At 37.8% G+C, this 26,183-nt stretch overlaps 3 protein-coding genes across 5 annotated transcripts in view; 1 reads left to right on the top strand and 2 right to left on the bottom strand.

The window, feature by feature from the left end:
• Nucleotides 1–764: 764 nt before the first annotated feature.
• Nucleotides 765–11,997, bottom strand: HAUS2 (HAUS augmin like complex subunit 2). Of its 2 annotated transcripts, XM_024568292.3 has the most exons (6): nucleotides 11,847–11,997; nucleotides 8,360–8,452; nucleotides 7,943–8,012; nucleotides 6,721–6,853; nucleotides 4,702–4,810; nucleotides 765–3,028 (listed from the first exon to the last, which is right to left on the bottom strand). In XM_024568292.3, the coding sequence occupies exons 1-6, from the start codon at nucleotides 11,937–11,939 to the stop codon at nucleotides 2,819–2,821; spliced, it is 708 nt and encodes a 235-aa protein (XP_024424060.2). In that variant the 5' UTR covers nucleotides 11,940–11,997; the 3' UTR covers nucleotides 765–2,818. The 2 variants fall into 2 exon arrangements, with proteins under 2 accessions (XP_024424060.2, XP_045057583.2); XM_045201648.2 differs by lacking the exon at nucleotides 7,943–8,012 and having other exon boundaries at nucleotides 11,847–11,867.
• A 105-nt stretch (nucleotides 11,998–12,102) lies between these two features.
• On the top strand, nucleotides 12,103–17,700 carry LRRC57 (leucine rich repeat containing 57). 2 transcript variants are annotated; one of them, XM_024568248.4, is made up of 6 exons: nucleotides 12,103–12,274; nucleotides 12,367–12,472; nucleotides 12,579–12,717; nucleotides 13,241–13,509; nucleotides 15,667–15,852; nucleotides 16,313–17,700. In XM_024568248.4, the coding sequence occupies exons 2-6, from the start codon at nucleotides 12,389–12,391 to the stop codon at nucleotides 16,352–16,354; spliced, it is 720 nt and encodes a 239-aa protein (XP_024424016.2). In that variant the 5' UTR covers nucleotides 12,103–12,274; nucleotides 12,367–12,388; the 3' UTR covers nucleotides 16,355–17,700. The 2 variants fall into 2 exon arrangements, with proteins under 2 accessions (XP_024424016.2, XP_053783774.1); XM_053927799.2 differs by lacking the exon at nucleotides 12,103–12,274 and having other exon boundaries at nucleotides 12,361–12,472.
• A 1,991-nt stretch (nucleotides 17,701–19,691) lies between these two features.
• Nucleotides 19,692–26,183, bottom strand: part of SNAP23 (synaptosome associated protein 23) — a 32,124-nt gene continuing 25,632 nt past the window's right edge. The window contains exons 6-8 of the mRNA XM_024567593.4: nucleotides 24,002–24,160; nucleotides 23,122–23,266; nucleotides 19,692–21,943 (exon numbers count right to left, since the gene is read on the bottom strand). Of these exons, the coding sequence (XP_024423361.1) occupies nucleotides 21,878–21,943; nucleotides 23,122–23,266; nucleotides 24,002–24,160 (370 nt within the window). The 3' untranslated portion in view covers nucleotides 19,692–21,877. The remainder of the gene's footprint in view (nucleotides 21,944–23,121; nucleotides 23,267–24,001; nucleotides 24,161–26,183) is intronic.

Below are 26,183 nucleotides of genomic sequence, written 5' to 3'. Positions count from 1 at the left end.
CTGACTGGTGTGGCTCAATGGATTAAGTGCCAGCCTGCAAACCAAAGGATTACTGGTTCGATTCTCAGTCACAGCACATGCCTGGGTTGTGGGCCAGGTCCCCAGTTTGGGGTGTGCAAGAGGCAAACAACTGATGTATTTCTCCCACATCTGTTTCTATCCCTTTTTCTCCCTCCCTTCCCCTCTCTCTAGAAATAAATCTTTAAAAAAATAAATTCATTTGTTTTAGACATCTCAGGAAATTCCACAATACATTAATTAGTTTTATTATCTCAACACTGTTATATTTTGTATGTCAAAAATCCATTTGGATTTTCCTAGTCCTCACACTATTTTCCTGACTTTTTTAAAGATTTGAGAGGATAATGGAGTTAGTCTGGCAGTCATAGATCAGGAGTAAAATACAAAAAATGTTAGAAAGACCAGGCAGCATCTCAACTCCTCCAGAATAGTCTTCACAATGTGGCATCATTAGTATGTTGGAACTGAATTCACAAATTTCACACGCTGCCCGTGTAAGTAGAAAGACATTCCAGAGCCACTTTTTTGTTTTTAGTATCCCATGTAGCTAAAAGCTGAATTCCAAATTGATCAGCACTTATGGACTCTTAGCATAATACTAAATTAGCTTTTCTCTTTGAAGTAACCCTCAGGTGCAACTTACTTCAAGCTTTTTTGAGTCAGATTGCCTGTGTGCCTATAGTTCAACTGTTAAGTTAAACAGAGAATCTATCACATAGAATTCAGACAAAGACCACAACATATTAGTTAGAAATTAAGATTTTTTATTTTGAAAAAGACATTACATATATCACCCTTATTAAGTATGTTTATATACAGTGTGGGACAAAAGTAGGTTTACAGTTGTGAAAGTTTGTTATATTTTTTCCATCTGATCACCTATAAATCTACTTTTGCCCCACCCAATATATAAACTATTATAGGAAACCACATGAAGAAACAGCATAGTAATATGTTTGAAACCAAGGCTAGACATGAACAGGTTTCTGATGAAATACAACTGAAGTGTTTGTTTAAATGTTAGGCAATGTTTAACATGTATGACCACTGTTCTATAACTCATTTGCAAAAGTCAGCAAAATAGGCTTCAAAATATCCCTAGTTGTTTTTGTAGGGTATTTTTTGGTAATGATCCTGTTTCCTTATGAATAACTACTTTACTCATCCACTGTGTTGAGGTCTTCTTGTGTTGAGTGTGATGAATGCAAGGACCAGTGAACCCCCGTGATACAGACAATACAACAGTATAGAAATATTGATGTGCCCCAATCAGTGTGGCTCAGTTGGTTGGAGCGTCAACCTGTAACCAAAAGGTTGCAGGTTCAATTCCCAGCCAGGGCACATACCTGGGTTTTAGGTTTGATCCTCGGTCTGGGTGTATACAGGAGGCAACCGATCGATGTTTCTCTCTCCCCTTTCCTCTCTCTAAAAGCGATGAAAAAAATGTCCTTGGGTGAGGATAAAAAAAAGAAAAAAACCTGAAAAAAATACTGATGCACACATTTTAAAGCAAAAGAGAACCTCAAGTTTGAAAATAAGCCAGGAGGTAGTAATACTACTGATACAAATGAATACATTCTGAGGCGTAGTATTAGTAAGTTTTAGCATATGACTTCCTTTTATATGCACAATAATCTTATAGGTAAAATATCTGAGCATTTTATAAGGTAAACATCTAAAAGTTCTTCCATAACGTGCCTTTTTCTTTGCCTATTCCTAAGGCTGCCAGTGACCACCCTCGGGGATTGCTCAGTGTCGCCAAGACTCACTCCACTCAGGTTTGATGACATGCTTGGAGGACTCACAGGACTCAGCATGTCACTGTATTCATGGCTATGATTAATTACAGTAAAAACATAAATGTGAAAGAGCAAAGGGAAAAGGCGCATGGGACAAACCAGGCATAGCTTCCAGAGTCCTCTGCCACTGAAGTCACACAGGAAGTGCTTAAGTCCCTCAGCACTTGAATTGTGACGTGTGGAATGTCTACCATGAAAGAGATGCCATATCCAGGGTTATTTTTGTATGCCAGTGACATAGGTACCTTCTACCTAGCATGGACCAAAATCTAGACTCCCGGAAGAAAGGCAGGTATTCAGCAAAAACCACACTGTACAAACAGCTTCATCAGAGAACTCTAACCAGTGAGACTGGAGGAAGCCTCCTGAAATTTAAGTTCCCAGATACCAGCAAAGGACCCACCTTGCAAGCAAGCCCTTTAAAAGATGTTACTCTTCTTTGCACATTTAATGACAATCTCACAGGAATAATCAACATTCTTTCAGATTCAAGAAGACTCTTCTAATTCAGAAACAAGCATTTAAAAAAAAAAGATGTAGAGTCTGCTGCTTGAGATATAGAGATACTTTTGTTAATAAATTGTCATAATTATACTTGATCTTCCTAAGTTTTATTGAAAAGTGGAATAAAAATATATGAAAAACAAAGTAGCCTTAGTCAGGTGGCCCGGCTGGTTGGAGGGCTGTCCTGTATGCTCAAAGGCTGCGGGTCCGATCCCCAGCTGGGGTGCACACATGAGGCACCAGGTTGATGTTTCTCTCTCACGCTGGTATTTCTCTCTCTCTCTGAATAAATATATCCATGGGTGAGGATTTTTAAAAAAGTAAATTTTGTTTGGTCTTAATGAACTGGGAATTTTAGTACTTCAGTATTGAGAGGGCTCTTTTAGTACTGCTAGCGGCAAAGCCTACAAATACCCATATTATCATTGGCTAGAAATGGACTTAACAAGACTATACACAAAATAAGTCATTTTTGCTTAATTGAATCAGTTGAATCATTTGGCATTGACATTTTGGACATTAACTTTAGAAGTAAGAGGTAAAGGAGGAGTTGTAGCATCTTGTTGGTGAGGAAAATTTTCTTCAGCTAATATTTTGGGGATACAAGAGGAAACTTCCTTTTGTTGTTCTCGCCACTTGAGTATATTCTCTGCCAGTTCTTCTGTCTTACTCACCAAAATATCCATCTCAGCTAAAGCCTTGCTCTGTAACATTTAAAAGAAAGGGAAAATAGGAGAGAAATTATGCCTATCATTAATACACCATTATTGTATCAGAAATGGTTATGATACCAAAAGTTAACACCTGATCTTTTCCAAACCCCTAAATACAAAGGTGCCTTAAAATTGCTCTCCCACTTTTTACAGACATGCTTTTTCTTTGAGAGTTCACCTCTCCTTTGTCTTCAATTATCACCTCAATGCAGATGACCCTCAATCTACAATGTCAAATCTAATCTCCTTCCTAAAATTCAGTCCCACATTTCAGTCTATTGGAAATCTCCATCTGGATGTACATTCAATATCTCAAACTCAGTTTAACTGCAGTTCAACAAACAATGATTGAACATTTACTATCTGTGCAAGACATCAAAAAATAAACTCACTTTCTTTAATCTTTTGCTCCTACTCACCCTCAGGTCAGCAAGGCTAGAAACTTCATTACCTTGGACATGTTTCTGGTCCAAATAGTAGCCATATTCCAGAAATCTGACCTTCAAGATCTAAAAACCTACACAATCTTTTGCATTCCTATGCTTTAAATCTTTTATCTGAATAAATATATTTATTCTCCAAGTTTCTTTGCCTTTGGTTCCTCTGCTTAGTCCTCTAACACACAGCTAGCTTATCAAACTTTAAAGTGCGTAGGAATCACCGGAGGAAGTTGTTAAAATGTAGATTCAGATTCTGAAGGTCTAAGGTGAATGAAATCTGCAATTCTGCATTTCTAACAAGCTTCCAGGTGATGCTTACATTGATTCTGCCCACACTGAGTGGCAAGGCTCAATCTACTCTACCCAATATTTTCTCCATGACTAAAGTACAGTTCTGACCAACTCATTCCTCTTTGCCTTTCTCTAACAAAACAAAACAAAACAAAATTCAATGGTTCCCCAGTACTCAGACAGTAAAGTCTCAACTTCTTAGCCTAGTTTTCAAGGTATTCCATAAAGTAACCCTGAGTTACTGGTAATCTCCCTCTCAACACCTTGAAGCATCACCCAAAGTGCAGCACAGCTCTCCCCCCAAACTACTTGTGCTAACTTTCATATCTTTCCTCACACTGCTGCTTTCAGCTGAACTATTCTTTCTGAAGGATGTCCAAATCTCACTGATTCAAGATTCAGCTCACTACTATCTCCTATATAAAATCTTCTTGAAGTTTCTTACCCCCCATCCTATTCCAAATCTCCCTAAAGTGGAACTAATTCCTCCCTTTTCTGAAATGTTTAATAGACAGCATCTTCTTTAAAATTCTCTGCTGCATTCACTGTGCAAATATAGGAGTTCTTGTATTCTTGTCCAAGGAGCCTATAGAATGGCCGACTATAAAGTAGAAAATATCCTATAGCTCTCTCACCAAACCTTGAGAATCTAAGGGCAGGGATTATTCATATTTGTTTATCTCTCATGATACCTTGCACAATGAAGGCAACATATTTATTAAGTAGTGGAATAAAAGAATGTAAAATGACAAAGAAAAATAATATAAAAAAGAAACAGCATCTTGATTTAAAAAAATAATTTGCTCATATTAGCCATCAAAAAGTTAAACGAATTTGCCACACATTTGAGATCCCAGCATAAAAGAACTAAGGACAGCTAAAAGTAATGCGAAAGGAGTTGATGAAGTACGTAAAGCTATTGTTAATACTCACCATTTTCTTTACATTTTCACCTAAGTGAGGAATATTTCTAATTGTTTCAAGATGAGTTTCTAACCTCTCAATGAAAGTCACTGCCAATTGCAGCAAATGTACCAAGTAACTGAAAGAGGAAGAAAAACAGCCAATTATTTTTTAAGTGTAGTTATTTTGTGTTCTCTATTTCCCTTTTTATTTCAAAAAATTTTTTTAGCCCTAGCTGGTGTGATTCAGTAGATTGAGTGCCAGCCTGCAAACCAAAGGGTTGCTGGTTTGATTCCCAGTCAGGGCACATGCCTGGTTGCGGGCCAGGCCCCTGATAGGGGGCACACAAGAGGCAACCACACACTGATGTTTCTCTCCCTCTCTTTCTCCCTCCCTTCCCCTCTAAAAAATATATAAGTAAGTAAGTAAAATCTTTAAAATTTTTTTAAAAATTCTCACCCAAGGATAGGTTTCATTGATTTTTAGAGAGAGGGATGGGTGGGGGAGAGACAGAGAAAAACATGGATGTGAGGGAGAAACATTGATTAGTTGCCTCCTGTATGTACCCTGACTAGGGACCAAAACTGCAACCTACGTATATGTATATACACCCTGACTGGGAATCAAACCTGCAATCTTTTGGTACATGAGACTAGGCTCCAAATACCTGAGCCATCTGGCCAGGGTTCCCTTTCCCTTTTTAATTAGGATTTTCAAAATGAGATAAGAGAATTACAATCAACCTAATAAGTTGATAATAATCTTTCTGCATTCATGGAAATATCAGTGATAAAAAAAGGTCCTTCTCTTTCAGTTATAGGAGTTAACTTGTCAAACAGAAAAACTAAAAGAGACAACACTATTATATCTGAAATCCAACCTAATGTTAGACAATAATTTTCTCATATAAATAAAGGAATTTCCTGAGGTAAAACCTCATTCCATTTCAAACTAGTCATTCTTGATGAAGAGTGAAGATAGTAAGGATAAAGACAATAAGGATGTGAAGACAATAAGGATGCACTTCACTGAAATAGCCTCCAGATAAAACTACGTGGAATCTTTGCATTTGCAAAATGCTTTAAAATCATTACTTAGCTCTTCTGAGATCTATATATATAAATTAATAATATATACAATATACAATGTATAATATATATTATATATTTTACACATATAAAATATACACTAATGGTATTTTACTGTACAGAATAGATACTGAATATAACTACAAGAATGGGACTTGTATATTACATGGGACTATTATATTACAAAATGATAAAAAAAAAATTTGACACTTAAGAGAATATACTGATTTGCTCAGGGTCAGCTAGTGAGGCACTGGTGGAGAAGGTTAGCAATCAGATTCCCAGATGCTTGCTTCTTTATTTTATTATCACTAATAACTTACATCTTCAATTTGGTACTTGGAATATTCCTATGAGGACAAGAGCAATAAAAAGCATCTACGTATTGGGAAACTGAGGCAAGTTTAAACCACATGCCCAAGTCTTTGAGGCAGATAAACAATAGAGGTGAGACCAGAACTCAGTTTTTTTCCTCCTGTAGTTGACATTGTTTTCGTCTGTCCCTGTTTAAACTCCCCCAACAGAATTTTTATACACAGTTGTTCATATGGAAAATTATACAATAATTAATAAATAATAATACAAGAATAAGCTCTGTTGCACATACTCACATGGTGTTACCCCACCTTATATAGGCAACATGAATGCAACAATAGATTTACTTCACAGGAAACAGTCCATACGTAATAAAAGTGATTTTTACTGAATTTACTCTGTTATGGATCTAATTTCTTTCATTAAAATCATTATTTATAACTTCCAAAGCACTATGGGCAAAAGAAATGCCTTTCTTTTCACCAGAGCAAAGGATTTTCTTCTGGTTTAATGTATCAGTATTAATAATAATGTTAATAGAGACAATCACTAATATATTACGTAATGAACTATGCTATGAAATGAAGACTAGTCTAAACTATCTTCAGAAAACATGTGAAACTGTTAATGTCTATTTTAGTCTAACCTGTGATAACTAGCTTCAATAGGCAGGTGTTCCTGGCACATGGGTTTCAACAGTCTTTGCCTGAGGGACCTCTTCTCTTTTAGCACGGCTTCCAAATGGTTATTCATGCTTTGCAGAGTCTGACACTTCTGAGCTACACAAACCAGAAACAATAATTATAGTTAGCAATAGGACAAATTTTGAAATCACTAGTAAGTTCTCCTTTGCTTTGGTTTGATACTACCAATGTCAAAAATTATCCCATCATTTCCCTCCTAAATATCTCCCCTTTGCTATTCCTAATACCCAATACCAACTTCGTTTTCTTTTCTTACTTTTCCTACTGGCAACCAAACCCACTGCTAAATTCTTTGTTTTTCAACTCTACTCCTAGTTCAGTTTTTATAGCCAGAGCTGTAAATAAAGTCCCTTTTCCTACCTCTCCCTATAATATTCTACATAAACATTAAAAACAAACTTTGTCTCACTTCTGATTATTTCAATATTTTCTCCAGAATTCAGTTAGTAGCTGCCTCTTCTTTTAAATTTTTATGCTGAAAAAATTTCAAACTTACAGAAAAGTTTCAAGAGTAGTTTACTGAACTCCCATACACATTTCGCCTAGACTCACTAACTGTTAATACTTGGCTACATTGTCTCTTTTTTCCTCTTTGTCTCCACACCCTTACATACATTCTGGCTGACCCATTTGAGAGTAAGTTGCAGGTATCATGACCTTTCCCTCCTAAAATGCCAGCATGTGTTTCCCAAGAATAGGAACATTCTCTTACATAACTACAAGTATCAAATTCAGAAAATTTAACATTGGCACAATACTACCAATATTTAATACAGGCCATGTTCAAATACCACCAAGGATCGTAATAATATCCTTTGTAGCAAAATTTTTTTCTAATCAAGTATTAAATCTTATGACCACACTGTGCTTTAGCTGTCATGTCCCTTTAGTTGTCTTTAATCTGAAAAGTTGTTCAGTCTTTTATTTTTTTTCTTTTAAGCTCTCCTGATCTAAAGGAGCTCCTACGCTGGTCACTTTTTATATAATTTGCACTAATCAAGCCAACAGGACTTTTGTTTGAACACATTAATAGTAAACTTTGTTAGCTTCGTGGCAATACCTGGACAAATAATGGTATATTATAATGCCTGGTGTTTATTTAAGGTAATTCAAGAAAAAGTTGAAATTCCAATGATTACCCACCCATTTAACCAAACCACTTACCTAAAAAGGAAGGATGAACAATGTCTGCTGTATCTTTTTCTAGTTTTAGAAGTTCAATTTCTAGGTTTTTCTGCATCAGAAGCAAAAATAATACTTAGCTCACTCAGAAATCAGTAGCCTAATGTAAAGGATAGTCTCTGATAAAAATGGATGGGCTTCAAACCAGAAATATTTAAGGGGAATCAGAGGATGATTTGTTATGAGAGCCTACAGGATTTACTGAAGCTTTTTATGTTGCCGCTACTGCTACTACTACCAACTACTGTAATACTACTATCGTGCAACTACATTACTCCAAGTAAACACCTTCCCAGCTACGCGCTAGACACTGTGCTAAGTGCAAGAGAATTGCTGTTGGAACCAATTAAGATTTTTTCCTGTACTAGAAGTAGAAAGTATAAAGTTCAACATAATTACCTCATTGATTTCAGCTTGCATATTTGTGATATGCTGAAGCCTGGAGAAGTTCACAAAGCAAGGAGCTGATTTCTTAGATATATTTAACATCTCCTATTGGAAAATAAACAGAAAAAGCAGCAGAATGTCACAAAAAGTCTCCATGTGCATTGGAAAATCATGCCCATGGGTCTAAAATATAAGGATATATTAATTACATCCATCACTGTCCCTGAAAAATGGAATACAGAATACAACAGTAGTAATGTATATTTCTTGTTTTTAAAACCTCCCCTATCATGAATCATTTGCTGAAATATTTTAAAAATATGAAAAACAGTCCCAACCAGTGTGGCCCAGATGGTTGGACAACATCCCCCAAAGCAAAAGGTTGCCAGTTCAATTCCCAGTTGGGGCACATGCCTGGAGTGCAGGTTTGGTCGCAGTCGGGGAACATATGAGCATCAACCGATCGATGTTTCTCATTCACATGATGTTTCTCTCCTTCTCTTTCTCCCTCCCTTCCCCTCTCTCCATAAATAAATAATAAAATCTTAAAAAAAAAGAAAATTAATTATTTTGTGACACATGAAAATTTTATGGACTTTAAATTTTAGAGTCCCAAAATAAAGTTTTATTGGAACTCAACTTCTCTCATTTATTATCTCTGGCTGCTTTCACATTACAACAGCCTGGTTGCAACTATATGGACCGAAAGCCTCAAATACTTACTCTCTGGCCCCTCATAGCAAGAGTCTGCTGACTAATAATAATCAATTTTACAGGCATCTACTGACATTGAAAATGGATGAATCAAGAATGAATAAATGAGCTCTCTGCCATTAACAAGCTCATGACAATGGAAAGGAAAAAGTATTCTAGATAGAAAAAAACTTAACATTATAAATGCTTGATAACTGTGTTAATACTAACATATATGTAAGAAGGGGTAGATTAATCTGGAAACATAGTTTCCTGCAATAATAATGAAAGATCTTTGATAACTATGATAAGCACTCATAATGCGGAAATGATAGAAATTGAAATTCTTCTGGTAAAGAAGTAGCATGATCATATACAATACATATTATAGAAATTTAAGTGGGGGTGGTATGAAAAATAAAACTAATGGGGCTGGGGAAAGAAAGAATGGGGAATGACTGCTGAATGAGTATGGGATTTCCATTGTGAATGATAAAAAGGTTTTGAAAATAGTTTCACAGCATTGTGACTGTAATTCATACCACTGAATTTACACTTTAAGAGAGTTAAAATGGTAAGTTTTATGTTATGTGTATTTTACTACAATAAAACACTCTGGTAACTAGCCAATATAAAACAAAAACCAATCAAAAAAATTTAGTGGAGGGGCGGAATGAACATTGGATATTTTAGGCAAGTGTCTGCTATAGTATTCCAGGTGAGAAGATGAGAATATGGAATAGGTTAGTAGCAGTTAAAAAGGAAAGAAAGCAAAGAAATGAATCCCTGGGAAGATGGAATTGGTAGGTCCTAGTTGATACGGGTAGCGAGGGATAAAGTCAGGTTAATACGTACTGACTCCAAGGATCCTGCTTCAGGTGACTGAACAGATAGTTATACCACTCACTGAGATAGCACAGCTATTTTACTGAAGACAAAATTGAAAATTGGGAAGGTTAAATGTTAGTCTAACTTCACACTACCAATGTGTGTCAGGGCTGAAGTGAGAACATCTAATCGACCACACTACCATCACAGCCTCTTTTACTTTTCTTTCTGTTCTCTTTTGTGGAAGGTAAGTGAAACTAAAACATTTCCCAGTTCTCATTGTAACCTACTCTCTCTCTGGTATCTTTCTGTCTCTTCAAATGTATACACTAATCTTAATTACACATTTGCAAACTGGTAAACTGTTGGATTCAACAACAGGGCCCGAAGCTTAACCAACTACTTGTGATAGAAACCAGAGGGGAAGTAAAAGTGTTCAAGAAAGGGAGAGCCAAAAAGGAGAGGGGAGTGAAAGAGCAGCCAGATTCCTCTAGTAAACAGAAATTCTAACTATTTGAGGATTGTGACTTAGCCCCAACATATAATAGATTCTGTGTCTTTTGTAGGTCCAGATCCTTCTCTTCTCCATTACCAGTAGAAGGAGCTTTGATCAAGTTGCCACAACTCACTCAAGCTTGCCTGAAAATTATCTAGAATGTAAGGCCACTATGGCATAGAAGAAAGCAAATACCCCATATTATCCTACACTAAACCCTACCTTTCTTTCACTAAATCATTCTCCAATGAAACAGAACAAAGCTCAAACAAGCTACATTTTCTAGAAGAGCTGTATCACATCAGTTTTAAGCATCACTCTTCATTTTTAACGTACATGGGATGATGCTGTGCATTTAAGGAATGGCCTGTATGTCAGGGAAGGGAGAGCTCTGGTCTCTAATCCTACTTCACTAGTTAAGTGACCTTGGGCAAATTTCTTGGTCTCCTTAGGCCTTAGTTTCTTCAATTTTACTGTTAGGGTGGTAGAATTCTCCAATGACTTCTAAGTATAAAAAGTTGTATATTTTCCAAAAATCTCCCATCACGTGTATACTGCTAGTCTCTGCAGGTGACCTTACCTTTCTATTTTTCTCAGTTTCCTTTTTTAGTGATATTCCTCAACGTTCTCATTATCTCAAAATGTCTTATTTCCCTCAGTTCCCCTTTCCTAATTCCCCTGTCACTTTTGCCAGTTGTATTCTATTATTCCCTCACATCTTCAATTTCTCCTTCTACTACTGGCTTTTTCCCTTTGCCTATGAACATGCTCTTCTTGTCCAACTTAAAACTTCCATTCCATAGGCTGATCTCTCTCATCTCTCCTCAGAATTAATCCCTTCCTCCATTCATATTTCAAGATCTTTCGGGTCTTTTTCACCAATACTTTCTTTGAGGGCCTTTTAAGGATGCGCGCTTCCCTAGCGCTCTCCTGTACCCAAGGCCTCCCGCCCCCAAATACAGGTTTCGGCAAAAGTAGGTTTACAGTTGTTAGTATGGAAAATAATGTAACAATAAGTGACAGTACAAGAATAAACTGTGCTTCGCCTATTCACAACTATAAACTTACTTTGACCCACCTTATATGCTTCAATACCTCACACAAACGAGCGTTGTTTGGGAACCTGTGTTTTAGTCACCTGGCCGTTTTCCCAACGCATCACCCATTACACTCTAGAGAAGGTATCTACCACTGAATTAAAGAAAAAAACAAAAACAAAAACAAAACGGGGAGAAACACCGGTCTTCATTATATCCCACGAACTGACCTGGGATAACTCGCCTGCAGACATCGCCTACTGCAGTCACCATCTACTCAGAGCCCCACTTTCGCAGAACCCGCGGCAGAACGGTATCTGCTGTTGCCGGGAAGGGGCTCCATCTGCTTCCACTCCAGGACAGCCCCCAGCCAGTACCACCACTTCACTGTCGCCCTGTCACCACCGTGAGCACCCCCTTAATGACGCCATCGCCTCCCACGTACCTGAGTGACTATCCCCGAAGCTACGAAATGGCCCAGCAGTAGCCCAGCAGCATTTGGTGCGGACGCCGCGTCCCAAGGGCTCGCCGCAGCCATGGCTGACACCCACCTCCCCGGCGGCGTTCAGAATTAGCGGAACGCCCAGCAAACGCGCCGCGCGGTTCGATGACGTCACGGGGCGTTCCCGCTCGGGCGGAAGCCCGGGAAGCGCATCCCTGGCGAGCGAGCGTCCCGGGTCTTCCTCTTCGGAGCCAGTTGAGCTGAGGGGCGGGGGGCGAGTCCGGGGTCCCCTGATCCTGCATTGGCCCCTAGCGGCGTCTAGTCTCGGAACACCAGCTGAACAGACAGGGCCTGGTGCTCGGGTTGTCTGTTCTTCCCTTTCTCCCTCGCCACTCTTGAGCTGTCCTACAAGACCCAGGGATCTGCAGGAGGTGACGGCTGGGGCTTGATACCCAGCCGGGAGGCCGTCTGGGTGGCTGCGTGCCTGAACCGAGCGGTGACAGCTGCACTTACTTTTCCGCAGGGACCTGAGCCGCAGCGCTAGGATGGGAAACAGTGCCCTCCGCGCTCATGTGGAAACCGCGCAAAAAACGGGTGTCTTTCAGCTTAAGGACCGCGGACTGACTGAGGTGAGACTGGGAGGGACCCGACCAAGGAATTTAATGGGAGAGGGGTGGCGGGGGCTGTGAAGTTAATCGGTGAGGGATTTTCTGCGCTGTGATCCCCTTTCTCCAGTTCCCTTCAGAGTTGCAGAAGCTGACGAGCAATCTCAGGACCATCGACTTATCCAACAACAAGATAGAGAGCCTACCGCCCATGATTATAGGGAAGTTCACTCTGCTGAGGAGCCTCTCCTTGAACAACAACAAACTGAGTATGGCTTTTGCGTCTGGGAAGCTTTGCTACTGATGAGCTGTTAAGAAGGGTGGTGTTCTCTTACAAACTGATTTTTGTTGTTATGAAACTTCAGATTGCTCAAAACGCGGGAGAATATCAGAGTCCTTGAAATTTTCTCCTTTGTAATTAGACCTACAAGCCTTCTCTGGTGATATGATGATTGGTAATGGGATAATTTGGACGGGGTGGGGCGGAATGGAAGGGGAGGACTTTCCAAATCCTACAAAATTGCTGTCAGATTGTGCAGAGGTTCCTGTACACATAAATGCTTTCCTGCATTTTGATGGCCCTTTCACCTTCTGAAGACTGTTGGTAAAAATGCAATATGTAAAAAAATGGCATAACATGTGGTAATTCTGTGTATATTAACAAGAAGCATAGTAGGCTGCCGTATTGTTTTTATAAACCTCATCTAAGCTTCATCTAAGTTATTTTTCAGCTGTATCAGATTCAGGTTTCTGGGGTTTTTTTGTTTTTGTTTTTGTTTTTGTCTTTGCCAGATGTTCTCCCTGATGAGTTACACAATCTGAAAAAACTAGAGACACTAAGCTTAAACAACAATCACTTGAGAGAACTGCCCTCTACCTTTGGGCAACTGTCTGCCCTCAAGACCCTGAGCCTCTCTGGGAACCAGCTACGAGCGCTGCCACCCCAACTTTGTAGCCTACGGCACCTGGATGTGGTGGACCTCTCCAAGAACCAGATTCGGAGCATACCTGACATAGTGGGGGAGCTGCAGGTCATCGAACTTAACCTCAACCAGAATCAGGTCTAGAGCTTAAGGGTTTTTTTCTTTATATATATTTACAGTCTCCTGAATAACTGGTTTTTCTCTAAACTGTAATCACAGAGGTGGGCATCAGAAGCTAGATGAGAGGTATATTCTATGGGCTGGACTAATTTCAAAACCCAAAGTCCCATGGAAGTAGTTGAGACACTGGTTGTGTTAGTAGTGTAGGTGATTTTTGGAGGGTGGGATGGTTAATGGGTGATAATTTCAAGTTACTCTCTCACAAATCTTCAGATACTCCTTAAACATGCCTCTAGTCACCTAGCAAGGAGCTGTGTCAGGAAGGTAGAGTGGAAAAGAGACTTACACTCATAGGTTCTCTGAGTTGGACATTAGAGGTAATCAGTTGTCCTTTTTTTTGCTGAGAAACCATCAGTGATAGGTTTTCTGGAGATAGCTCCTTTCATTGTTGGACAGCTTCAATTGTAATATTTGAAATTTGTTTCCATTACTTTGGAAGTTCTTTGGTTATAATGTGTCTGACTGGAGAAACAATCTTTGAGTTAAACATAAGACACAGAAGATGAAACAGTAAATATACTGAGACTAGGTGGCCTTTAGTTTTTCTAGTGTCTATGTTTCTAAATCTATTGTCCAATACAGTAGCCCCTAGCTACATGTGGCTATTAAAGTTAACTTAAATTAAAAATTCAGCCCTGGCTGGTGTGGATTGAGTGCAAGCCTGTGAACCAAAGCATCACTGGTTCGGTTTCCAATCAAGGCACAGGCCTGGGTTGTGGACCAGGTCCCCTGTTGGGGGCATGCGAGAGACAACCAATAGATGTTTCTCTCACACATCGATGTTTCTCTCCCTTCTCCTTCCCTTCCCCCCTCTCTAAAAAAGGAAATCTTAAAAAAAAAAAAATTTAGTTCCTCAGTTGCCACATGCCTTATTTTAAGTGCTCAAAAACCGTATGTAACAAATGGCTTCCATATTGGACAGCACAGATATAGAGCATTCCAATTATTATAAAAAGTTTTATTGGAACAGATTAGTTTCCTTAAATTTACAAAATTCAGTCTGTTTTTGAAGATGTTAGGCTCATCTTTTCCTTAAGTGACTATTCCTGTTTGAGCTTTTTGGAAAAATATTGTGAATATTTGGACGGGGGGCGGGGGGACTTGAAAAAAATTAAGCAACTAGTATTGGTTGAGAGCTCACTCCACATTCACCCATGCCAATGCCTTTACTAGTGATTCTCAGATTTTAGTGTGCATCAGAATAACCAGAACTTGTTCAAAGAGATCACTGGGCCCACTCTCAGTGTTTCTGATTCAGTAGGTCTGGGGGCTGAGAGTTTGCATTTCTAAAAAGTTCCCAGTTGATAGTCTGAGATGATACCAGGCAGAGTAAACATAACTTGGTGACTTGCAGCATTTAATGGGCAAAAGAGGTGAATGAGTTTGATATTGCTTGGTACTGAGCTTGAGAACCTAACAGCAGAGTAGTGGTATTGAGAAGACACATGCTGCCTTGACTATCATGGTGCAAATGGAAATGTACTAAAAATTGGAGACATAAGAGTGGAATAGAGGTGAGAAGTTTGAATGTAGATACAGATTCTGAGGTCTTAACAGAAATGATGGCTTTAAGAGTGGATGAGCTTTCTAGGAAAAAGTTTAGAAAGATGACCATAGGAACAAGAAGGGAAGCCAAAAATCAGGAATAATTCAAAATTTAGGAAGAAAAACCCAGTACTTAAGATACAATAGGGAGTTTCAATGAAGGGATACGTAGTAAAATCAAACATATATATGCACATAAAAGATTGGCAGTGAATGTACCAAAATGTTTATGGCAGTAGATTGCAGGTAACTTTTCTAAACTTTAAAACATGATTCTCACATTTTCTTTAACAAATAGTGCTTTTATAGTCAGAAAATGTTGTTTTCCAAAAAGCCACTGGGAACCTTCAAAACATTCCCCCCCCGCCCAAAAAAAAAGTGGAGGAGTAGTAACAGACGCTAGATGACAGAGGCTTCTGGAATGAGTAGGTAGTGAGAGAAAATGGAGGCGGTAAAAGGAGAACTAGGACAAATAGTCAAGTAAAGGGCTTTTATTATTTGTTTTAATTTATTAATAAATAACAGTTATGGTGCTTATGCATTTTCCTGTTATTTTTTGTTGTTCAATAGATATCTCAGATTTCAGTAAAGATATCTTGCTGTCCTCGTCTTAAAGTTCTTCGCCTGGAAGAGAACTGCCTTGAGCTCAGCATGCTTCCACAGAGCATCCTCAGTGAGTCCCAGATCTGCCTGCTCGCTGTGGAAGGCAACCTTTTTGAAATAAAGAAACTTCGAGAACTAGAAGGCTATGATAAGGTATGTATTTATGCACTTCTGCATTTCTTGTCACTGCTCTAGAGAAGAGAATGGTGAAGTAACCCACATGAATGTTTGCAGCCACAGCCAGCAAAGGTAATACTATTTGTCAACAGGATTTGTTCCCCATTTTGGAGGTGGGTTCTAAGAATCAGCCAAATTCTTATACTAAGATGTACTGATATATACTTTTGTACCAAGATGACTTTTTCTCTAGATGGTGTAAAGCATCTTTGTCTTTTGATAGATTTCCTATTAAAATATTAAAGAAAAATTTAAATGATGCCAAAACTATATGCTTTAGATTTGCATTAAGAATAGGTAGGTTTTGTAGGAAATAAGGAACGATATCTAATAAAAAACTAAATGAAAACAAAATCACATGAAAACCTAAGTAACAAATAGTTTAGTATTTGCTCATGCCAAAGTACCACATATATTATTCTTTCATGATTTTTAGTACATGGAGAGGTTCACGGCCACCAAGAAGAAGTTTGCATGACGATCTCCATGAGCATGGGAATCCTCGCAGGACATTTGGAACCTGTTGCAACTGGCTCAAAGGCTCTTACTGTTGTCAAGGGTATCTGCAGTAAGGAGCTGATACTTCAGGAGATTATGCTTTATTTGATTTTGTTTCCTTTCCAGGACTTATCTGAAATAAGTTAAAAGGAATCAACAAACGGGAAGTTTACTCTTTTGAGGCACGGATAGGGCAGTGGACAATGTTGATCTTCAAAGTCATCATTAGTTTGGCTTTAAGAAACCAGTAGCTAGTTGCTATTTATACAGTGAGGAGGGGATGCTGCCTGCTAATAGCTCCATAGCACAGCTTGAAATTTCATGTTTAATTTCAATGTGTGAGCTTTCATAAAATTAGCTGCCATCCCACCTCTGTTGACATTTCACATTTTTATGAAATTCAAGTAACTTGTGAGAGGCTGCTATGGTAATCTAAGGATTTGTGTTTTATTCCAGGCCATCAGTTCAACTATAATATTTATACTTTGAATTTAGGGTCTATATAAAAGTATGTGACTGTCTTGAGTAAATGTGTACTTTGTCAGAGAAGCACCAGGACAACACTAAGAGATGGACCCCGAGGCTGCAGTAGCATATTCTTTACTACTGCAGGTGCCTTATTGGTAGGGGGCTTAGAGAGCTAAAACCATATATGCAAAATTTGTAAGATACAAAAGATTTTAATAATCAAGATTTTCCTGAAGCTTTGTTAGAAATAATGTCTTATTTCTGGTAATCCTTTTCCTCTTTTTGTATTTATAAGTCTACTAATCAAATTATTATCAAAAAACTACTGCAGTTACTTTAAAACAACCTATGTTTATCAACTTTATTCTCTGAATGAGAGAATATACTAAATAAAGAATTTTTAATGAACTTTATGGCTGGAAGAAATGTTTATCCTTTACAAGAAGGCAGGAGAACTTTAACCTGTAAAGGCCAGTCCCTCTATAAAGTAAACTGACGGAATAAGCGGTTCACGTTCAGCTGCATGAGTGCTGCAGGCCGTCCCGCAGCTGGCAAACATTGTGTGGCAGTGGAGCCATGCCTGTCATGAGAATCTTAATACAGCGGTACAAAGGTAGACGGTTTCAGACTGTTACTGACACGAACATTTAGAAAGCTGCCACTCTGTCATTTTCTGAAGTTTTGTCTTAGTCAAGGAGCTATTATTTACCATGTATCGAGTTCTTGTTTTACAAACCTACTTTGATCTTTTAAGTCAAGAGATCATAAGACCCTAGTATTTAATCTAGTAGAGGGAGTCTCTCTGACTTTAATTCTGGTCTGGGGAGTCTATTTTCCCATGTTATTTTCTGTTTCTCAATAGGAGTACCAGTTTATCATTATTGGTTTTTTTTTTAATAAACTTTTATGCTTAACCTTATTGAATCTACTGACTGAACAATTGTCTCTAAATATTTTATAAGTACTTATCTAATAAATCAGAACTTATAAATTAAACTTAAATGTCCCCAGCCACTTAATTACAAATTGGAGTTTAAAAAATCCCCACCCCTATGACAGGCAATGACTACTACCTTTCATAACTTGGACGCAGCCTTATTTCCAGATACCCTTTCTTCACTCTCATTTGCCTGCCTAGTCATACCAGGTTATTCTGCTCCTTAAATCCATAGTGAAATGTCTCTCCTTTAACTGCCTTTACATTGTTTGCTCAGTTAAAACAATTACTAATGTCCCTTACTAACATGCTCCTTCCCTATGTCTAAGCAAATTAACTGCTCCTCCATCTGTTACAGTAACACCTCTTACATTCTGTAGCCATCTGTCTCTTGTTAAACTGAACGACTTGAGGGCAGCAACTATCTAAAGAAATATGCCCAAAGTTATAGTACACAAGTATTCAGACTTAAATATGAGCTCACAAAGTATGTGACTTGTGGTCTGGAAACCCACATTCTGGCGGCCACCAAGTCACTTACATTCTTTCAAAACCTGGTTGGAAGTCATCGTAGAATACTGAGTAAGATCATAGGCCTTGGAGTCAGAAAGATCCTAGTTTGAATTCAAAGTTTATCATTTACTAGCTTTATAAATTGGAGCAATTTATTCTCATCTGTGATATGGACAATACCTCCTACCTCTCAGGTATGTTAGGATTGGTGAAAAGACATATAAAAAGGCATTTAGCATAGTGCCCATGACAGAGTAAGCACTCTATAAATGGTGCCATTTATTTCATCTGTACGGTATTAAAATAGAATTTAGCCAGCTTGCAGGGGTGTCCAACCCACAGGGCACGGGCCGCATGAGGCTCAGGATGGCTATGAATGCAGCCCAACATAAAATTGTAAATTTACTTAAAACATTATGAGATTTTTTTGTGATTACTTGTTGCAACATATTTAATGTGTGACCCAAGACAACTCTTCTTCTTCCAGTGTGGCCCAGAGACACCAAAAGGATGGACACCCCTGCTACAGAAATGGAAGGCTTTGATCAGACACCAAGTTAAAAAGGATAAGAACCAAATGGCTAGAGAATAAGGAACTTGGATATCAAGCTGAGAAATATAACTCTGACTACAAATGTAATTGGGATAACTCACAATTTTAGCAAGAGAGTGACCTAAAGAAAAGCATTTAAAGAAACAAATTCTAAGTACAATTGGGTATAGGATGTCTAGGAAGTAGATATTTAAGTTGAGGATATTCACAATCCACAAATGACATGAAAATATATAGAGTTGAAGTGGTAATAAAAGATAAATTAAAACTGAAGAAAAAGGCCCTGGCTGGTGTGGTGGATTGAGCGTGGCCTGTGAACCAAAGGGTCGCTGGTTCAATTCCCAGTCAGGGCACATGCATGTGTTGCAGGCTGGGTCCTCAGTGGGGGGCATGCAAGAGGCAACCACACATTGATGTTTCTCTTCCTTTCTCTTTCCCTTCCCTCTCTCTAGAAATAAATAAAATCTTAAAAAAAAAAAAAGGCATAACTATAGGAGATAAAGATCGTTTTCCATTATAAGATGAAGTTTGAAGAGGGAGGTTACTGTTAAAAATAAATTCAGTAGGCGATACTGTTAACTCCTATAAGTATAGGTTAGTATGATGCTCAGGGTCACGCAATTAGTAAATACTGAACCAAAATTTGAACTCAGGTGGTCAGGCTGCAAAGCTGTTAACCACTTCAGTTACTACCTTTTAGAGGTAATGCAAACAAGTTTCCAAAAATGTTACAGGAAAAAAATCAGGAAAGGCTTTAAGTCAACAGCTTGCTTCTATTTCTAGTATATTATGGGCCTAATGTCTATGGCCTTACCCTCTTTCTAAGTAGCACAATTTTTGAAAAAGTTTGTAACCTAAGATCCATGGATGGGCTTTCAAGACCCATTTATGTATGAGTCACGTTTGTATGTCTCTGCAGAGATAGGCTGTGTGTTGTCGTTCATCAGATTCACAAAGGGATCCTTGACCCAAAAAGACCTCCACTGTAGAGAACAGCAGCTATCATTTGTTAAGCTCGTGCACTGGCTGGACACTGCAGTAAGTACTTTCCACACATTACCATGATGTCTTTGCTACAACTCTGAGGAAGGAACTACTAATCTCCATTTACAGACAAGGAAACTGAGGCACAGAAATGGGCTTATTATAGTCACTTAGCCAGCAAGTGGCAGAGCTACAGTGTAAATCCAGACAATTGGGTGCCTAAGCTCATACTTCCAACCAATTACTCTGAGGGTAGCACACTGGTATCCTCAGAACTATTTCTCTTAGCCACAGCAGTGTTAAAGAATTTTCTTTTAAATGCTTTTAGAAAGGGCATTTAGGTACAGCATAATTCCCGGTGTTTTATACCTTTCTTTACACAGGTATCATCACCTGCCAAGCTACTCTCTTTGGCACAGAGCATTTCTATTACAGAAGGCCTAAATGAATCTCACTTTAAATATTTTCTTCTTCAGCCTTTGGAAATTCCCATATTAACTGTATCTTCTCAAATGGGTTGTATTTGACACTAATAAACATATCTTATGAACACTATCCTTTTAGTCACTAGTGTGTTTAAGCTCAAACAAATAAAAAACTAGTAATGGTTAAAACAAACCACATATCACAGAAAGGAAAGCTTCTGTCAGTATTTCCAATAAAAATGGGAAAGATGCCTAAAGGCAGCTTTTTGTTGGAGCACTTCTTAATTTATGCACCTTTGCTTTACTCAATTTGTTAAATAAGAGCTGATGAAATGACTGCCCCCCACCCCAACCCAAAATAGTCACAGATACACACTTACCTATTTGAAAGAACAATTCCTATAGTTACAAAATTTAATTGTAAGGATCAAGCAGCGGTTATTAGTTAAACAAATCCATATTAACAGCTTTGAAGTGTGCAGATAGCTTTTAAATAAAGGTGACAAATAGCAATGGGATTCTTGTAACACTGCTGAGGGCCTAAATAAGCATGATTCCGAACATAGTTCAGTATACAAGGCTAAGAGATTGAGACTACAATCATAAATAATCAAACCAAAGGCATAATTTTCTAAATCACTTTTAGTTAAACAGAATTCTAGCTTTTTAAAAGTCTAAATCTACATAAAACTCAAAGCAATCTAACAATTTTTCTACCTGAGATCAAAAGTTTATTTTTCCTATCTAAACATAATTCTTGGCATTGAGGTAAATCTGAAATCACGTGACATTTTGTCAAATTTTCCCCAAAAATGTTAAGCCCTGCTTTAGAGAAAGTCTGTTACACATACATATTTACATATTTTTCTTCAAAGACTAATGACAAATTTATGAGGTTAATAGGCTTGAACTGCAAACATGATACTAATAATATGAAAATAAAAGCCATTCATTTGTACAAAGTGTTCCTGTATGGTACAATATGAAATGTGATCACAGAATCTATGTACATATATGAATCACCAGGAGTTCAGGAATTAAGCTCACTTTAAGAAAACTCAATCTATTCTTTTCTGAGGCAGAGGTTGCAAAGTTGTGATGTAGAACAAAAATATTGTATATAAAAGCTCTAAAACCAAGTGTCAGCCTCAATTGGCAATAACTGCAATTTAAAATCTAAACCCAACTAGATCTTCACTGTGGCTTTGCAACTTCTTGCTTAGTGGCCTGAAGGTTTTACTGAGGTGACAACCTCTTTTCTCTTCTGTTTCTCCTTGTGCTCCCCAACCTCTACCTTCCTGTTTCATGGCTGTCTTTGGCAATGCTTCCAAATCTTGAAAGCAGAAGGAACTGCTACAGTAAATGTGGAGGGTGAAAAACAAAGCTATATGTGATGTATAAAAACCGAGCTAAGAGTATAAACTGAGAAAGAAAATACTGGAAGGAAGGTGGAGCAGTCTTCTTAAGGGGAAAAGAGAAAAGACGGGCTGTTATTCCTTGCCCTCTTCCACATTATCTCTTGATTAGAAGAGTGTGGAACCAAAATTTCAGACTCTGAAAAGGCAACGACTCTGAGGGAAGAGCTGGGCAAGTGAATAAATGGTAAAGAAGTGCAGCAGTACTTTAGCTGTCAATGAGTTTCTTTGCTCTGGCATTGGCAATATCAATACGGTCTTTGTTGGTGTCAGCCTGAAAAAAAGAAAAAGACATTGGCATTACCTCACAAGGTAAGTTGACCTAATAAAAGTTAAATTTCATATACTTGGAGTAACCGATACACTCAGAAAATTTAGCAAAGAGTCCAAGTCACATTACAAAATTTATTTCACACAAGAACTGACAGAGTATCAAATTCATTTGGAAAAACTTGGGTGCTTAAATATGACAAAGGTATATCAGAACGTCCTCATATTTCATGAATTCTACATTTTTTTCATAGTTTAACATGTCTGAAACTGGGATATATCTTATCATCAATGGCATTTTAGATGCAACAAAATATAAAAATGCTCTTCTCTGCTACAGTCTGTACCTTGTGGGAGTCCCCTGAACTGAATCACAGAATCCCATCTGGTGCTATTGTGGGTCTAACACAGGTTGCAATCACCTTCCCCAAGATCTTTAGAACAGTCTTACGACCACATCCAAATCAGTATCTGAATTAAAATGTTGGGTAATATGTAGTCTAAACGAACACAACAGCATTGAAAGCATCATTTGCCTCAATGAAATCAACTTTAAGTGATTCCACAGAGAGTTAAGTATAAAAACTCCCCCATCCTTCAAAGTACACTGAGACTTCAATGAGGTAACAATGAATAAGAACGGCATTTAGATGTGACACATCCAAACACTGAACACAGTTTCACTTCCAGTGTCTTTTATATTATGCAAAGTGAAGAAAATAGCTTTCACCCTGTTTCATTACTCACAGGACTCTATTCTGTGTGTCCATTCCACAAGAACCATTCTGAAGAATTGATTTTCACCTTACTGATTTATGAGGATTCAGGAACTTATTGTTATTTAACAAAATAAAACTCCAAAATAGAACTCGCTCCTTTGGTGGGGGACGGGGAGGAGGCAGCCCATAAAGATGTTACGAGATACTAAACTTCATGTGTGAAATTTTATATAAAACCATTTCATTCCAAGGTCTTGGTTTCAAAATGAACCAATGGCTATGAGCAAAGAAAGAACTTAGCTATTGTTTCTTAATGTGTTAAAACTGGCTGCCTCGTCAAACTCGAACTGGTGAGGACAGGATCTTATCCTATCGTTCTCCCCCGAAGTATCTAGTGCAGATTCCCATTACGAAAACACTGTGCTAGATGTCTCATTTTCCTATGGCTCTAAGAAGCTTTTACCTTTTCTGTGATCCGTTGTATTTGTTGATTTTGAGCCTCAATCTCATTGCCCATGTCCAGGGCCATGTTTTTCAGATTTCCTAGGATACTGCCCACTTGAGTGAGGTTCTCTTCCATTTCATCTTCTCTGGCATCATTTGTTATACTACCGCAAAAAGATAGTTAATATTTTTGGTGAATTCTACATGGAGTAAATCTGGATTTAGTTTCCATGAAAATAATCAACTAAAATGACTCTCAGCAAGTGTTAGACCCAAGGGATGTAGGTTACCACTACTAGAAACATTCTATAGTAAAAATGGAAAGACTAATCAAAGAGAGCACAATTCTTAAAGCCATGCAAGAGACGATTAAGAAATAATTTCAGGACAGTGGTTCTTGAAGTGAGATTCCCATCATCAACTGAGAACTTGTTAGACACAGACCATGCTAATTCTCACACACCATTCCAGATCTCCTGAAACAATGGAGGTAGATCCCAGTAATCTGTGTTTTAACAAACCTCCCTACAGCAACAAATTTGAGTAGTTACAAGAGAGTGCAAAGTCTGAAATATTTATTATCTGACCTTCTACAGCTATTTTTATAGAGATTTGGCCAACCCCTGCTCTAGAGAATATTTTACAACACGTTTTCCTATTTACAGCTTACTCAGTAATTTGGAAAAGTACTAAAAAATAAAAAAAAAAAATTATCATTGAAGGCCAATAACCACAGTCAACATTTTCCAGGAGGCATATTTTAAAATGCATTTTTAAAATGGAATAAATGCTATTTCTAACTGGTGAGTTAGAATTCATGTATAACTAACTACACCCATCCTGCTCAGTGAGCCACTCATTTAGGAAAGGGGTAAAAATATTGGGAGGAACTGGCATACCGTTTAATGTATCCACCACCTGCTGCTCCTGTGGTTGCTTGCTGAGGCTGACCATTTGTCACTCGGCCTGGCTGTTTAGATACCACATTGCTAGCAGAGTTGTCTCCACCATCTCCCCATGTTGCCTTATAGGCCTTACCAGACTCAAAGTTCTTTGTCCTATATAAGAGTCAGGAGTGCAGAGAGACACCGAAAAGCAGGAAAAGGAGAGATGTAATTATTAGTGGCTTGTTACCTTGAGGGAGACCCTTGCACCCTTACCGTAATAGCTACATGCATACAGCTATTCTTAGATCTAGATTATCTGTACTCTGATCCATCAGACTGTGGCACAGGAAAAAGATGAATTTTAATGTCCACTGACATTAAAATTTTTTTTAAGGTTCAAATGCTTCCACCAAATCTTCATTAAGCAGGTAGCAAGTAGCAAAATGCATTTATTTGATTTTTTCAGGTTCCCTTAGCCTATGACACTCTGCAGAAAAGAGGTTAATGGATACTAGGGAATTTAAATTTAAATTCCATTAAGAAAATGTCCTGGGATGCCTTAAGAGGTCCCTTGGTTGCACCTTGGAGGTTGAGGAGGGATGGAAGAGTAAGAAGGCTGAGGAGGCAGTACTAAGATCCCAGCTGCCCACTTACTTGAGCCACAGTAGTTCCAGCTGATCAGTTTTTTTAAGTACGAATTTCACATTAAAACTATGAAAAGGATTTCTTAACAAACATCACAAGGAAAGGCATGAATTATTTCCAAATAGAACAACCAATGAATAACTAATGATCTTGGCCAAACTGGTGCCAGTTATAAATTCTTTGGTTTAGGGCTTTTTCATTTATGAGTTTACTTTTCCTTAAATAAATAAGCAAATAAATAAATAATCCAGGCCTCTTAAAAAATAAACATATATGCTTTAGATGTAACTGATACAGCCCAAAATCAGCCAAAGCCAACATTTACCATGGGATTTACCTTCAAGCTGATACAAACAGCAAGAAAAAGCACATTTAAGGACTTTTGAACAGGCATTACAAAAAATAACACAACTAAAACTTTTTACTGATTATCTGAATAGGCACAGTTTCACTCATGATTTTAGTTTTTTCTATATACAAAAACAAAGTAGTATATGGCTGTAATACTGGCTTCTGATGTATTCCACATAATACGTTATGCAGAGAAGAGATTTTATAAAAACAGTGGCTCTTTCTTTAATAGACATGTGAGGACTCATTTTTGGCAAACACAGAATTAGATCTTAGACTTTAATCATCAGTGCTGAAGAAAGGGTAGCCCTACTGTTTTGGTAAGAGACAATGAAAAGGTAAAACAGTCTATGAGCACTGGAGAGCTAGCTGTCAAAGTGCCTTTCTTGGTTCTACTTTAAAGTTCTCACTATTAATTTCTAATTTATGCTGTTTTATTAACTTATTTATTAATAAGCCATGTTAAATCTTTCCTGGAACAAGGTGGGATATATATTTTAAAAATAAATATTTACATATAATTATCCATTAGTTTGGTGAAAACAATTTACATGGGTCTCAGGCAATAATAGCTGGTGAACAAAATAAACATATTAGTTTATCAGAAAGTGAATAACCAGATACATTAATAGAACTAATGTAAGTGGGGCTTTTATCAGTATGATAGACTGTAGAGCAGGTTAAAGACTGGAATTCCAAAGTCACTAAATATTAAGACACTATGTTTCTAAGAGTCTTAATACAAAGAGTAGATTGGGACAGGACTTGCAGGCCCCCGGTCTATTAATGAACATGTACATGCTCCAATCTCCTCAATCTTAAGAGATAATACTTAAAATTCCTTAAACTTTTGAGGATTCTTCTTTCCACAATTAGATATAAGGTGCATAAGATGTAAACATACTGTTTTAACATGATATTATGAATGAGGTTCAATTAAGCCACAGTCTATAAACAATCAGTCTGGTTACTAAATCCTTCTCCCTTTAAGTGGACTGGATCCCTTCAGATGTTCTTCCAATATCAACAGAAAATGATATAAAAAGCTAACTTTGAATTTTTTTATAGCTTTGCACTGGATTGTCATGTTATTTTCAAATGCTCACACAAATCTGTGATAGATTTCAATCGCTTTTCATGAATTATGACATGGCATCTGCACGTTTATGAAGAAGTGATTTTTGCATGATGTTGATTG

This window comes from Desmodus rotundus, chromosome 7, assembly GCF_022682495.2.
Source record: "Desmodus rotundus isolate HL8 chromosome 7, HLdesRot8A.1, whole genome shotgun sequence".
Lineage (NCBI taxonomy): Eukaryota > Metazoa > Chordata > Mammalia > Chiroptera > Phyllostomidae > Desmodus > Desmodus rotundus.
The sequence above is the reverse complement of the archived record's forward strand: the minus strand, read 5'-3'. Positions and strand labels throughout refer to the sequence as shown.

What these genes read in the sequence shown, in the direction of transcription:
- HAUS2 (XM_024568292.3), bottom strand. Translation starts at nt 11,939, where the DNA reads ATGGCTGCGGCGAGCCCTTGGGACGCGGCGTCCGCACCAAATGCTGCT. An exon ending in CTTCGGGGATAGTCACTCAG is followed by an intron (nt 8,453 to 11,846) that starts GTACGTGGGAGG and finishes ATTTTCCAATAG; the next exon opens with GAGATGTTAAATATATCTAA. An exon ending in GTGAAAATGTAAAGAAAATG is followed by an intron (nt 3,029 to 4,701) that starts GTGAGTATTAAC and finishes TAAATGTTACAG; the next exon opens with AGCAAGGCTTTAGCTGAGAT.
- LRRC57 (XM_024568248.4), top strand. Translation starts at nt 12,389, where the DNA reads ATGGGAAACAGTGCCCTCCGCGCTCATGTGGAAACCGCGCAAAAAACG. An exon ending in CTTGAACAACAACAAACTGA is followed by an intron (nt 12,718 to 13,240) that starts GTATGGCTTTTG and finishes TGTCTTTGCCAG; the next exon opens with ATGTTCTCCCTGATGAGTTA. An exon ending in TTAACCTCAACCAGAATCAG is followed by an intron (nt 13,510 to 15,666) that starts GTCTAGAGCTTA and finishes GTTGTTCAATAG; the next exon opens with ATATCTCAGATTTCAGTAAA.